Source organism: Colobus angolensis, unplaced genomic scaffold (genome assembly GCF_000951035.1).
Source record: "Colobus angolensis palliatus isolate OR3802 unplaced genomic scaffold, Cang.pa_1.0 Scaffold42, whole genome shotgun sequence".
Classification (NCBI taxonomy): domain Eukaryota; kingdom Metazoa; phylum Chordata; class Mammalia; order Primates; family Cercopithecidae; genus Colobus; species Colobus angolensis.
In genome coordinates this window covers 941,884-956,034 of record NW_012117599.1, presented here as the reverse complement: position 1 = coordinate 956,034, position 14,151 = coordinate 941,884, and the positions used below count along the sequence as shown (strand labels likewise).

The 14,151-nt window shown below is 46.4% G+C and overlaps 1 protein-coding gene across 1 annotated transcript in view; it reads right to left on the bottom strand.

The window, feature by feature from the left end:
• The window catches only part of NCAPH (non-SMC condensin I complex, subunit H), a 31,748-nt gene extending 18,011 nt beyond the window's left edge, over window positions 1-13,737 (bottom strand). The window contains exons 1-8 of the mRNA XM_011956515.1: window positions 13,231-13,737; window positions 12,983-13,073; window positions 12,254-12,346; window positions 11,806-11,944; window positions 10,850-10,974; window positions 3,222-3,411; window positions 1,848-1,939; window positions 864-1,066 (exon numbers count right to left, since the gene is read on the bottom strand). Coding sequence (XP_011811905.1) covers window positions 864-1,066; window positions 1,848-1,939; window positions 3,222-3,411; window positions 10,850-10,974; window positions 11,806-11,944; window positions 12,254-12,346; window positions 12,983-13,073; window positions 13,231-13,469 — 1,172 coding nt within the window. The 5' untranslated portion in view covers window positions 13,470-13,737. The remainder of the gene's footprint in view (window positions 1-863; window positions 1,067-1,847; window positions 1,940-3,221; window positions 3,412-10,849; window positions 10,975-11,805; window positions 11,945-12,253; window positions 12,347-12,982; window positions 13,074-13,230) is intronic.
• Window positions 13,738-14,151: the final 414 nt, after the last annotated feature.

The window sequence follows — 14,151 nt, the reverse complement described above, 5'->3', positions numbered from 1 at the left end:
GCCACTGCACTCCAGCCTGGGCGACAGAGCAAGACTCCGTATCAAAAAACAAAAAAAAAACAGCACTAATCTATTAAATACATAAAGGTCACCCAAGTTCTGATTATTTTTATGATGTTTACTAGTATAATCAAAAATTTAAATTACTAAACCAATTGCCCTTCTCCTCCTCCAAATATGCTCAATTTTGTTGGTTTTGTTTTCGCTGCCTTGCTCGTCCCCAGTCTGCCCATCTGGTAACCCAACACTGCCTAACCCCTACTTGCTTACCTTTCTGATGGCAAATTGGTGGCTTAGAGTCACCGAGAGCCACGCTATCAGCAGCATGGACAAAGGGAGCGTGCTCTCTGCTACCAAAGTGCATGTGGTGACAGTAGCCACACTGACGCCATTACTAGATCCCAGCTGCTTTGCTCCAAACACTTCACACTGTTCCAATCCTTACAAACTCCTGCAATGTCAGTCGTATAACCAAAGTGGCTAAGCTGACATTCAAAGCCAGGTGTGACTCCTCTGAGTCAGAAAGGCTCCGCTGAGAAGCTCGGCTGTTGGGAATGACACAGCACCCAGCCCAGCCAATCAGACATCAAATTCAATCACCCCAGCAGGAAATCTGTTAAGAACTGATAGAGCCCAGGCATGGTGGCTCACACCTGTGATCCTGGCACTCAGGGAGGCCAAAGCAGGAGGACTGCAAGCCCAAGAGTTCAAGACCAGCCTGGGCAATGCAGTGAGACGCCAGTCTCTATTTTTGGAAAAAAAAAAAAAAAAAGAAAGAAAAATTTTTTTTAATTAGAGAAAAAGAAAAAAGAACCAATGGAAAACTCCTATGGAAACACTTTCTGTGACTCTGGGAGCCTTACTGGCAGCTCTGAACCTGGCAGGGCTCCTTCCAACTCCTGAACTCTTCATGATCCCCAACTGCAGTGTGGTCGGGTTCATCGCTGGCATCAAAGTCATCCCCCAGGGGCCCATCAGGGACGTCTCCGCGGTCACTCTCAACTTCAGCGTTGATGTCAAACACCTGGTCATTCTTCTTAAACTTGTCTACCAGGGCCGACACAGACTGGAGGGACAAAAGAGGGTTCTCTAAGTCTCGTTCATGTAACCACCCCAAATCACCACTGGAGGGACAGCCTTCTCACCCTTAAATTTCAGTTTCCAGCCTCCTCCATCCCCCGAGCCGCCCTTCCGCATCCCCTGCCTGCCCAGACCAGGATTCTCACGACAGCACAGTGAGGAGGAAGTTTATATTGTGCAGCACAGGATGAAGCTGCATTGTTGTCAGGTACAGTTTGTGAAACATGAAACAGGATTCTGTATCCATTAACTACATGTTTGCAGAAAACAGTTTTCCTTAGAGACCATTTATTTTGGAAATTGTAGTAAGTAGGCTAAAGGGGGCCATGCTAAAAATACACAGAGGAAAGCTCTACACATGACAATTTCTCAGGAAACTCTGTGCCACGGGACTCAACCCCAAAGAGCAGGAAATTCCTCAAGCTTGACAGCAGCCTCAGAGATTCGAGGCCACTGGGCTAACTACATTCAACAGTAAATCTAATTATAAATGTTCACTCATTCATGTCAGGGCTGCCTTACCCTAGGACAGCAGAAGAGAGGACATGAAGTTGATCCCGGAACTCATGTACCTCTAGAATAGTCCTGCTGGGGTTCACAACCCTACCTCTTCTCCCTCAGGGTTTTTGTCCCTAAGGAAGTGCCAAAGGAAATATTTTCTGTACTCCTGGCTAAATAAAGATGGTGCCACAGTTTTGGTTCCCACCGGGCAGGACCAATCTTGAGCCAACTAACTGAAACCACGAGCCACTAAAAGCTGACCACACCTCATTATGTGTTTCACTGTCCCACTGAGTAAACTGGAACCCGGCCAGGGAAGGGCAGATCTGGCGATCTTCCGCACACTGCTGCAAGGGCGCTGGAGAGGATAGCAAGATCACAAAGAGAGATTAGAAGTGGGTCAAGTGCATTCCTTACTCCCTTCAGAATGATACTGAGTGGCAAGAGAGACGAGAGGCACAGTTACCTCACTGTCCTCCAGCAAAGCTCAAGTATCATCAGTAGCTGGCTGGCTGCCAATCTCTGTGTCCCTGCCTCTCCTGGGGGCCAGCAGATGCACAGGCCACACCCACACTGGAGTGAGGCTATGCACTGTCATCGCACAAATTAGTAAAACACTAGAGGAGAAACCTACAGCACATTTGATTCTGAAATGAATTCTGTGACCTATGCTATAGCTGGGAAATGAAATGCTTCGTCCTAAAAATACACTAAGTGCACTGGCAATCATGTAATGGTACTTTATTTTTTGTCCCATACTAACTAGAGAAGACTTACTTCAGAGGATTAGAGCCCCAATGAGAGCATAAACTTGGAAAATAGATTGTTAGCACAAAAGTTATACTAAATAAAATTGAGGCAAGAATTGAAATGACAAGAATGGGAGCTGGAACAACCGCACAGCCTGGAGGAGGAGTATCAATTTCATTTACCATGTACAAATGACCGCACTTGAGATGAAGCTCAGCGAGAGCACGAACACTGCAGTGGAAATCTGCAGAAGCGGCAGCTCTTCTGGGAGCCCAAGTGTAGCTACTGCGCTGCACACACCTGGCCTCCCCACCTGCCGGTACCTCATTACAACATCCCAAGGAGAAGCTCCAACTCAGGGGCGGAGGCATAAATGGGAAGGATGCTAAAATCTCTGTCAAGCCAGTATAGGGGACTGATAATAGGAGAGATCAGTTCTTAGACTGCTGCAGAGGAGTCTCAAAACAATTCACAATGCTCTCTTCTCCTCAGGGCCCCCTGGATGGGGAGCAAATAAAGACAAAGCCTCCCTGGCTAGGCAAAGGCCTCTCTAAGTCCCCTTCCCAAGTACAAACTCTGACACTCCAGGAGGAATCCAGGGCTCCAAAATGTGACTTGAAGAGCTGACTGCAAAGAGTGGGCACCTAAGGTACAGGGCACATCAAGACCAAGAGGCAACGGTTTACTGTTTTAGACTCCACGTCGCAGAGAAGACAAAAGTTAGTGGATTGCAAGGCACTCCCAAAAGAATACACAATTTGGCATTCCAGAGAAAATTTCTGGGTAATTTAAGCAACATAAGAGCATGACAGGCTTATTGTACCCCATGGTTATGTAAAAAATTCCCCAATGACTGAAATGTTCTGGTGAAAGGCATCACTTGTACTTACCTTTTAAATCTGTCATTTCTACCCAACCTAACTCTGGCAACTCGAGAGGTTCTCCCGTGGAGAGCGTCTGGACATCAGAGGGAAACAGCAGCTCACTTCTGTAGTCCTGGCAGTGGAGAGTGGACAGAAACACCCCCGCTGTGCTGCACTCATCAAACGAGGCTGCCGTCTTCTGAAACATGGGATCAATCTGAACACAGAGAGAGAAGAAACTAAAGATTTACGGCATGTAGCCAAGGGAAATATAAACTCTCATGCATTTGGCCCCGCTCATTAGCAGGTGTATACAATGGACTGAAATATCTACACTCATGGTCAAAAGTGTGTTTTTTTGTTTGTTTGTTTTTGAGACGGAGTTTGCTCTGCCGCCCAGGCTGGAATGTAGTGGCATGATCTTGGCTCACTGTCAACCTCTGCCTCCCAGGCTCCAGCGATTCTTGGGCCTCAGCCTCCCAAGTAGCTGGGACTACAGGTATGCGCCACTACACCTGGCTAACTTTTGCATTTTTAGTAGAGATGGAGTTTCACCATGTTGGCCAGGCTGGTCTCGAACTCCTGACCTCAAGTGATCCATCCACCTTGGCCTCCCAAAGTACTGGGACTGCAGGTGTGAGCCACACCCGACAAAAGTGGCTTTTCTAATTGATCAGATAAAATCCCGGTTCAAAAGAAAGGCTGGTCATAGTCGGGGATAAACATATACTGCTCCAGAAGACAGTACATGGTGGCAAGTATACACTGTGCCAATTGGCTTTTTTATAATACACCTGGACGTGTATCCTTGCTGCTGGTCTCCTTTTATAAGTCACTAACAAATTCCATTGGCTTAAAAAGCCTGTGTGATAGAGCTAGTCACAGGGCTCTACTGTTCTCTGAACAGAAGTATCTTCTAAAGTTTGGAAGAACATACCCAAGATATCCAGGCAAAGGACAGACAGAGTCAGTAGGGCTAGCTGGCTGGGTAAAACCTGAGAGAGGTTTTAAGAAGGTCCCTAAGACTGGGTCAGGAGCAGGAGTGGCATGGTCATATGACATCAAGCCCAAAGGCAAAATAAGGCACTGGGCATAAGAATACGGACAGGGCAAGCCACACACATGTATAGCAAGAGGCTAGAAGCCCCCTGGGACTCTGCAGGTGACCTTGAGACAGGAGATACGGCGGGGGATTGGGTTCACGGGTCTCCCTGATGCCTCAGAACATGGCTGCTATCGAGCGAGGGGCTTGGATAGGACAACACAGATGTGGCTCCCTGGCTCTTCCCTGGCCCCCTTAGCTCAGAGTCCAAGCTCATCGGAACTGAGGTTCAGCTCCTGCCGTACCATAAACCCATCTCACCATTCTTCATCCCAGAGCAGCACATTCATCATCGCCACGTTCTCCCGTCCCCTTAGCCCTCAGGCAGTCACACGTCCAGGTCGGTTACCTCCCAGTGCATCTTTCCATCCCCAGAGCCAGCAATATGACCCTTATCTCTGGCCTGTCCCAATTCCCATCCTAAAAATACCAGTGCCGTTACTCCTTTTGCCTTCTCAAATGCTATCCAGAGTAACGGTTTCCCATCTGGAGGCTTGCATCCCTAGAAGTCTTGGGTAGGTAGTTAATGGAACTACACTCAGCACTTCAGAGCCAACATGGAAACTGTACATTGACCCACATTAAAGCTGAAAACACTATGATAATGTTCCTCACTTGTGTCTAGAATTATATCATGTGTGAGAAGAGAGGGATTTATATCCCTAAGCAATTCAATGGGACAGTAGATGAAACCTTCTGAAACAAGGGTCTGCAGTAAGGAAGGACCACAATACAAGGCCTTGGAATAGACCGAATGATAAAGTTCAAGATCTCTTTAGGTGATTTCTAAAAGCAAATCCTCGGCTCTAGCCAAACTCGTATACACTCCAGCTTCCTAATCAGAACCTTCCTGTGCTGTGGCTTTTGCTTACACCTCTACTTAAAACCACCTCCCTGGCAATGTCTACCTGACAGACACCTAGCCTTCCTTCAAGGCCCAGTTCAAGTCTTGCCTCTTCCATAAACTCTGAGCCCTACCAACTCTGGTTTCCTATAGTATATGCCTTGACCTTCCTTGCATTCATCTACCTGTATTATCCCGGTATGAAGAACTGAAGCATAATCATGTTTGAATCCTCTATGACGGCAAGTGTTCTGCACATACTGAAGAGCTGTGTCCAAAAGAGACCAGCTCACATATAAAAGTGTTCTCAACTGGTCTAGACATACCCACACATTTGCTTTCTGACCTCCAAGAAAATGAGAGTTTACATCTGTAATCCCAGCACTTTGGGAGGCCGAGGCAGGCAGATCACTTGAGGTCAGGAGTTCGAGACCAGCATGGCCAACATGGCAAAACCCTGTCTTTATTAAAAATTTAAACATTAGCCGGGCGTGGTGGTGCGTGTCTGTAATCCAGCTACTTGGGTGGCTGAAGCAGGAGAATCGCTTGAACCCAGGAAATGGAGGTTGCAGTGAGCCAAGATTGAACCACTGCCCTCCAGCCTGGGCAACAGAGTGAGACTCTGTCTTAAAAAAACAGAAAAGAAAATGAGAGTTTAATAAACAGTTGAAGCTTTAAATTCTGTTTGTGACAATCCATCCCTTTTTCTATCTTCCATACTCTGGGCGATTACAAGTTTACTGCAGCTTACAGAGCAAAAAAAGCTTTCCAGGATTGGAGTATTTGGCATTTCTTCATGACAGTATTCATTTCACTTGGCATAAACATACTACAGCCTGTCAATATCAGGCTTAGAGGAAGCAGCCCTACTTGCTGCTCTCTCCTTTTCTCTTTATAATCATGGGAAAGGCTAATGCAGGCCTGGGAAACAGTCCGTTTTCCTCAGGCCCTCAGAATTGAGACTACCTGATAAGAAAGAAGATGACTACAAAACAGAATTTCCAAACATCCTATACTTAATAATCCTTGATTGATTTGAACATTTCACTACAGAACCAAAAGTAAGAATGACAGTAAAGGCCAGGAGCGGTGGCTCACGTCTGTAATCCCAGCACTTTGGGAACCCCACATGGGCGGATCACTTGAGATCAGGAGTTCGAGACTAGCCTGGTCAACATGGTGAAACCCCATCTCTACTAATAATACAAAAAAAAGTAGTTGAGTGCAGTGGTGCGTGCCTGTAGTCCCAGCTACACGGGAGGTTGAGGCACGAGAATCGTTTGAACTGGGGAGGCAGAAGTTGTAGTGAGCCAAGATCGTGCCACTGTACTCCAGCCTGGGCCACAAAGTAAGACTCATCTCAAAAAAAAAGACTGACAGTAAGATAAATTCCAGATTATCTAGGAAGGGGAAAAAACAAGAAGAACTGGGGGAGGGAAGGGAAGGTAGAAGGGCTTTCTGGACCCTATGACTAATAAGTAATACCGCTTCAGATGTGTGTAGCATATAACCATGTTTAAAGACCTTGACATAGGGCGGGCGCGGTGGCTCACGCCTGTAATCCCAGCACTTTGGGAGGCCAAGGCAGGCGGGATCACGAGGTCAGGAGATCAAGACCATCCTGGCTAACACGGTAAAACCCCATCTCTACTAAAAATACAAAAAACTAGTCAGATGTGGTGGCAGGTGCCTGTAGTCCCAGCTACTCGGCAGGCTGAGGCAGGAGAATGGCATGAACCCAGGAGGTGGAGCTTACAGTGAGCTGAGATCACGCCACTGCACTCCAGCCTGGGTGACAGGGCAAGACTCCGTCTCAAAAAAAAATTAAAAAAAAAAAAGACCTTAACATAAACAGATTCACTAATATAAAACCCAGATGTGGGTTGGCCAGCATTCCCTGTTTTTACAGTATATGACAGTGAGATTCGTATCTCTTCCCAGGTCACACAGCTAAGGATGGAGGAACCTGGATCTGAGCTTTACATCATCTGCCTGCACATCTGGCATCACCCATGGTTAATGCTGACACACACTTAAGGAAAAAATACAACTCCCTCTCCCCACAAGAGCCAGTCACTCTCGCCTCTCCCCTCCCTTTTAGGCCTCATTCTCAGTGACTCTCCTTCCTCTGGCCCCTCCCTGCCCGTGCACAGTAATGCCCCGCTCACCTCACCACTCAGAGTGGGCATGGCAAGGCCCCATTTCCCTAGCCCCTGCACACTCAGTCTTACCACTGTTGTTGCTATAAGAACACTGGCATTCATCTCACTGTTGCCCTTTATCTGGCTTATTTATTAATTACACAAAAAGACCCAAGACACCCACAGTTCTGCGTTTCTTGGACTCTAAGATCTATCCCCACCACGGCCCCCATCTCCCACTCCTCCTCAAAAACTGGTATTTCCTCAGGGCCCTCTAGACTCAGTCATCAGCAAAATTCTATCGCCCACTTAGTTCCCGGGGAGTCTCTCCACCTACTTGTTCTCATTTATGTGTTCTCAATGGGGTTCTCATTTCCCTCTCAAGGGGTGAAAACTGTTTCCTGGAGGCAAGGTGGAAAACAATCTTAGATATTACAGTAATGTTTGCCTATCCAAACCCTACCCTATCCGACACAACCTGATTCCTTCATATTTCATTTCAAGGGGAAGGAGTAGGCACAAAATGTCTAAAAGGGTCTGAAGGGGGCAAAAGTGATAAAAAACAGGCTGAGGGGCACTGCTCCAATTGAGACATGGTGCCAGCCTGAGGATATGCTTCCCCTGCAGGCCTCTGCAGTGGCTGCTTTCTCTTCACAGCCCTCAAACCAGTGGCCTACAGGTGGGTTAGGTGATTGCAGCATCCAACTCTCCCCCCTCCCAATTTCTGATGCCCCCAGCTCTGAGTACCACATCCGCCTTCGCCACTGTCTGCCCATCTGCGTTGCAGTCATCTTCCGACTCCCCCAGGTCACAACCTGCCCTTCTTCTTGGAAGATCTTAGTATTAGTTCATGGCTCATTACCAGTCTCCAAATTTACTCCTGGTGTAGCTCTTACTGATTTCAATATTCATATGTTGATCCATCTAGTACACTGCCTCTTGGTTGATATCCTCTCCTTCAATGGTCGCCTTCATCCTAAGCAACCCAGGACTCCAAGACAGCCTAGTAAGACCCCCACCCCGCCTCCACCATTTATTCCCTTGCCTGTTCTGAGTTGAGTCATTAACCACGACTGCAATCTCTCCATATGTTCAATTCTAAGGGTCCCTGTTTGACAATGACCTCCTACATTTCCAGCTCACCCCTTCTTGTCCCCAACACCAAGAAGTCTTTCACCCCACCAGGCCTACACTCTACTGATTATATTACTTTCCACTGCCCCTCATTCCCCTCTCTTCCCAGGTAACATTCCCCTACGCAGTGGATGCGACCATGCCTTTACACACGCTCTCACCGCCAGTGCCCCTTTCCAGCTGTGTCCGTTCACCCAGCTCAACGGGATCCCGTATGAAACCCAACTTTCTGCCTACTCCATGATTGTACCCACACAGGTATTCACGGCTGGAGAAACAAAATCATGTTAACGGACCTCACTTTAAATCCATCTGCCACCACCCTCAGGGAGACCCTAAGTTGTCTGACAGTCACACCATATCTCCTTAGTCCATTCACTCACTCATCTCCTAGAGGACTCTCTCCTACCCTTTCCCTCACACCCCCAGTGCCTTCCTCCCCCATCCTCACTGTAAGCTGATGACCTGACTTCCTGTTCTAAGACAGTATCCAGAAGGATCCGCCATGAGTGCACCCAAACAACACCCCTGTCAGTCAAGCCCAACCTGTGCTGTCCATTCCCTTCCCTCTCACCTGAGCAAGGACATCACCCTGGCAATTCTCCTTTCTGCTGCATCATCAATAATCCCTTCTCCACTAGACTGCTGCCATCAACAGAACATGCTGTCATTTCTCCCATTCAAAAACAAAATCAAAACTCTTGGCCTTACCTTTCCCTCCATTTGCTATCCCAGTACTCTGCTCCAAATTATAGCAAAACTCTTTAAAACAACTGCCTATATTCAAGTGTTTTCAGTCCTTTCCTCCCATTTATCATAAAAAATTTCAAATCCATAAGAACGTTGAAACAGTCACGTAAATCTCTGTAAAACTTCGACTTTGATTCCCCCATGGGTGGCATTTTGCGTATGTTTTCACTTTCTATACATAATATCTCGCTCCCCCCACCCCAGAGTTTTTTGACAGTAATCCTCATGACACTTCACCACGTGGCAGTTACTAAGCTACTGCCTCTCAGCTCTAAGCCTACCCTCTCTCCTCGGCTGTGACGCGGAAACTGGGACTTTCAGCTTTGCCAGCTGCTGCCTGTTAGGCTCTACCAAGAAGGGGCACTAGAGGGAGACTGCAGGCTCCGAGGGGAAGAAGGCACTTGCTCCTCTCTGTAGGTTGCAGGTGAGGAGAGCGTCACCCAGCAGTGTTCTAGCCCGGCTGCACCAGGGCCCACCTGTAGCAGCAGCTGAACCCCATGTGCAGATTTTCACTCACAGAACCAGCCTTATTAAGACACCAGCACCAGCCAGCATGCCCCCGCTCCAGGGTCTGGGTCCTGGACACACAATCCCCTCCCCCAAACTCAGGGACACTAGCACCGGCCAAGCCCTTCCCTGGAGGTCTGAGCTTGAGGTCCAGAGGGCCCCCCTCCAAGCTCATTAGTGGCCTCAGGTTGCCACGTTTGGCATGGTTGACCATTCCCCACTCCCGGAAATATCTTCTCATTTGAATACCACGCTCTTCTGGTATTCCTCCTACCTACTCATGTTTCTTCAGCTCTCTGAACTCCTAACGTTGGGGAAAAGGAACTCCCAGTCTTTCTCCTACATACACTCATGTCCTTGGTGACCAATTCCAGTTTTGTGACCTTAATTGCCATTTATGAATGTTGTGGAGGTAAGAGACAGAAGTAATCTAGTCTATTGCTAGTGGGAGAGTAAATCAGTAACTTTTTTTGAGGGCAACTTAAAATCCATGTCTCAGAATTTTCTTATACTCTCCCATGTGAGTGCAAAGATAATACGTATTAGAATACTCACTGAAACAATGCTTTTAATTGCAAAATTAAAAAATAAAATTGTAGTAACACCTGTTTGCTTCAAATTAACTGTGCTAATTATAAATGAGGCCTCCAGTACCGTCTGTTTAAGCAGATTCCTTAGGATTTGCTAGGTAGATGATTTAAAGCTAGGATTCTGGAGTTAGACCACTTAGCTTCAACTCCTAGCTCACTCACTACATGTGTCGTTTTGGGCAAGTCATTGTGCCTCAGTTACCCCTTCCTAAAATGACACAAGAATGTTGTGCAGATGAGTTAACACAGGTTACAGATCTAAGGAAGCATATGGTGCTCACCAGGTGCATATTAAATGTTACCTAACGTAACCACTGCTACATTTACTAGGAAATAAAATTAATTTTTTATCAATTAGATTTCTCAGCAATTTGCAGTCTCTTCTCAATCATTCTGAAACACTGAGGGACTCACTTTTAGTCTTTACTTTCAAGTTAAAGGATGATAATGCAGAGATATCAGTTGAATGTTTTACTCCCTTGAGGCTTAAATGGGCACATACCAGCAAGGCAGCCTTAGCCCTGCCAAGTCTCGGCCCCTAAGGTTCTGAATTAGTCAGAAACCACACTGCGCACACAGTTCCTCACCTCACACTTCCGATCTGCTTCGGAGACATTGAGGTTGTTTACGTTCTGCTCGATGGTTCTGTGTAAGAGCTTCTTCTTTGGCTTTGGAGCCTTTTTGGTTGTTCCCATTTCAGTCGCACTTCCATCTAAAAGGAGAAATACAACTGTGTACTGCAAGGGCTGCTTTGAAGCATGTGATGAACTTACTAACTCAAGTTCTTCAAAACCTGAAAGAATGGTTGTAATTTAAACATGTGAGGCCGGGTGTGGTGGTCCATGCCTGTAATCCTAGCACTTTGGGAGGCTCAGGCAGACAGATCTCTTGAGCTCAGGAGTTCAAGACCAGCCTGGCCAACATAACGAAACCCCATGTCTACAAAACAGTACAAAAATTAGCCGGGCATGGAGATGCCCACCTGTAGTCCCAGCTACTTGGGGTGCTGAGGCAGGAGTATCGCTTGAACTCGGGAGCCAGAGGCTTCCATGAGCCAAGATCGCACCACTGCATGCCAGCCTGGGTGACAAAGTGAGCCTCGTCTCAAAAAAAAAAAAAAAAATTAAATTAAAAAAACAAAACAAAACAAAAAAAACCCAAACAAAAAAACATGCAGTTCTCTCAAAACATCAGGCATATTTAATCTGCAACTTATGGAGAAACCAAACTATTAGATTTGGCTTCTCATGCAAGTCCATTTCCAAAGACTCCCAGATGAGAAGTTCCTCAGTTGGTGATGTTTACTCGACCTGGCATAAATAAAATATAAACGCTTTGATAAGGCCCTTCTCTTTTTCAAGGAAACATAACTTCAGTGTTTGAGTATCTTCTCATGTAAGACCATATATGGTTCTAAAAATGTCCTGCTTTCAATAAAATGAGATCACTGATTTCTTGTGACCTTCTTCTAGTATATTACTCAAATAACTACCTGGTATGCCCTAAAAAAAAGCCACTTAAATCCAGATCCCTAGCCACCTACCTGCAACATGGCCATCCACTTCTTCCAAAGACGGTGCATCTTTGCCCAGCCCCCCAAGGACTCTGTATACATCGGCATGGACGGCATCCACGCGTACGGCATAGATCTTAGTGCTGGCATCCAGAGTACCTGCAGCCACCTAGTCAATCAGAGCTGCACTCACGAAGATGCACAAAAAAGAACTTCTCAACAGGTAAAACACAGCAAGCTTCAGAAAATATTTACTTGCCCCAAGGAAACAATGACAAAGATCCCTCTATGACTGATGGGAATAAACAGAACATATATTCTGTCTGTATGTCATCAGTTTAGGAAAAGAAAGTAAATTAACTAACATAACATCTAAATGAGAAGTCTCTCGTGTATTTGCAGAATTCAACTGTGTTATGCCAAATAGTAGAAGTCATCATTTAATTCAGATGCGAGAGAAAGTGGACATCCTTCTTACTTTAAAGTTGGTTGGTTCGGTGTCTTTCTGTTTAAGAATCTCTGACATAAAATCAATCAAGTGCAAACCAAAAGCATTCTTGGTAGTGATTTTCTGAAAACAGAAAATTGCAGAAAGGACTGTTATTTATAGCCTAGGCTCATGTAAATAATGCTGCTTTGAACAGAGGAAGCTAAGTCTTTATATAGGAATACCCACACATTGTCACTGATCTCTTTTCCCAAAAACACTTGTCAAGAGCCAAATCCTCACAGGCATGTCCTCATGTTCAAGGCTAGGGAATGATGGCACAAAATTCCTGAATGCTCAGTGTGTGCAGGCCCTGCTCTAAGCACTGCACACAAAGGGACTCACCCTCCAAACAACTTCATGAGGCAGGCACTACCCTCATTCTCCAGAGGACACGGAAGCAAAATGGTTGGGTGGCTCCCACACAGCTTAGAGCATGTAGCCTCCAACTCAGGCTAGCTCCAGAACTCTACTGTTCACTCAAGCGCCATGCTGCCTTTCTAGATACACAGCAGATAGCAGGCAGCCTCTCAGGAGGTGCACCACGGGTCTAGAGGAAACAGTAAAACCACCAGCACTTCTGGTGGAAACCACCAGCACTAAGATGACTCACTGGAGAATCATCATCATTGATTGTGCATTCTCTACAGAAACAAGATAGCTGGATTGCCCCTGTGATCAAGGGATCACATCTTCAGTAATAAACCAGCAGATACTCACATTTTCAGTGGACAGTTTGATACAGGTGGAGTAATGTTCTGTAATCTGCGTGTTTGTAAACTTAGGCATAGTAGCTGAAACATCAATAATCCTAAACGGAAAACAAAAGCAAACAACTCTGGCAAGAATCCATGATAGTTTAAATTTTCAAAACCTAGACCCACGAGGTTTTGTGGAGATGCCTGGACCTACGCAGCCCACATCAAGGCGGCTGCCTCAAGGAGAGCCAGCCCACAAGCCCCTCTCACCTGCTGGAGGGGGAGGCCAACAAGCGAGGCGAGTCGGTGCTGAACTGCAGATCAAAGACCCTCGACCGCCTCCGCTGCAGCCGCTCCTTCTCATCGTCATTCTGAGGAAAGTCTTCGAGGACTGGGGTGCCAGGAATATTGAGAGGCGCCTTCCTGGGCAGGGGCATCGGGAACACCCGCTCTGAAGGGGAGGAGGCACTGTGGGGGTGTCCTCGGGTCTCTGAAGAAGAGTTATTCATTGTGGCTGGCAGCGCTAGAACAAAATTCTTGCTCAAGAAACCTTCAAGAGAACATTTCCTATATCCAAAGAAGACTTGAGCCTGTCACAGGGCTGGAGGTTCAGCACACACTCTCCATGAAGATCTTCTCCAACTCTAATACTTAATGGCTAGAACCTCTAGAGTTTGGGTTTCTTGGAGGTGAGGGGGGAGGCCATAGGTTTCTGATGCTTCTTTGCTAATCTGGGACGAATAATCCACTCTGCAGCTGTTGTGAATGGAAGTACTGCACGGATATAAAGATGGATGATAAGCTCACAAACTGGACAACAGACACGTATAACCCATCATCAGGTACGCGAGAGAGACAGATGCTGAGATAAGGGTGAGGTATGGGCTACAGGGTCAGACAGGCTGGGCTCGGATCCCAGCTCCTCCACAGCTTGGCAAGCAGAGAAAAGACAACATAAACATGTAAAACAAATAGAAAGTTCCAAAGAATCATCCAATTACTTGCTAACTACAAAGGGAAAAATGTCTTTTACAATAAAAACTCCACCAGTTGCCACATTAACCAGTCAAATGTAGCCTCACTAAAAATCAATCCGAAAGTTACTCATCTCTTCACGTGACACAATGTGAAATTCACAGCATCACCCAGGAAATATTTCCACCGAACACGTTTGACCTAAATTTAACCAAC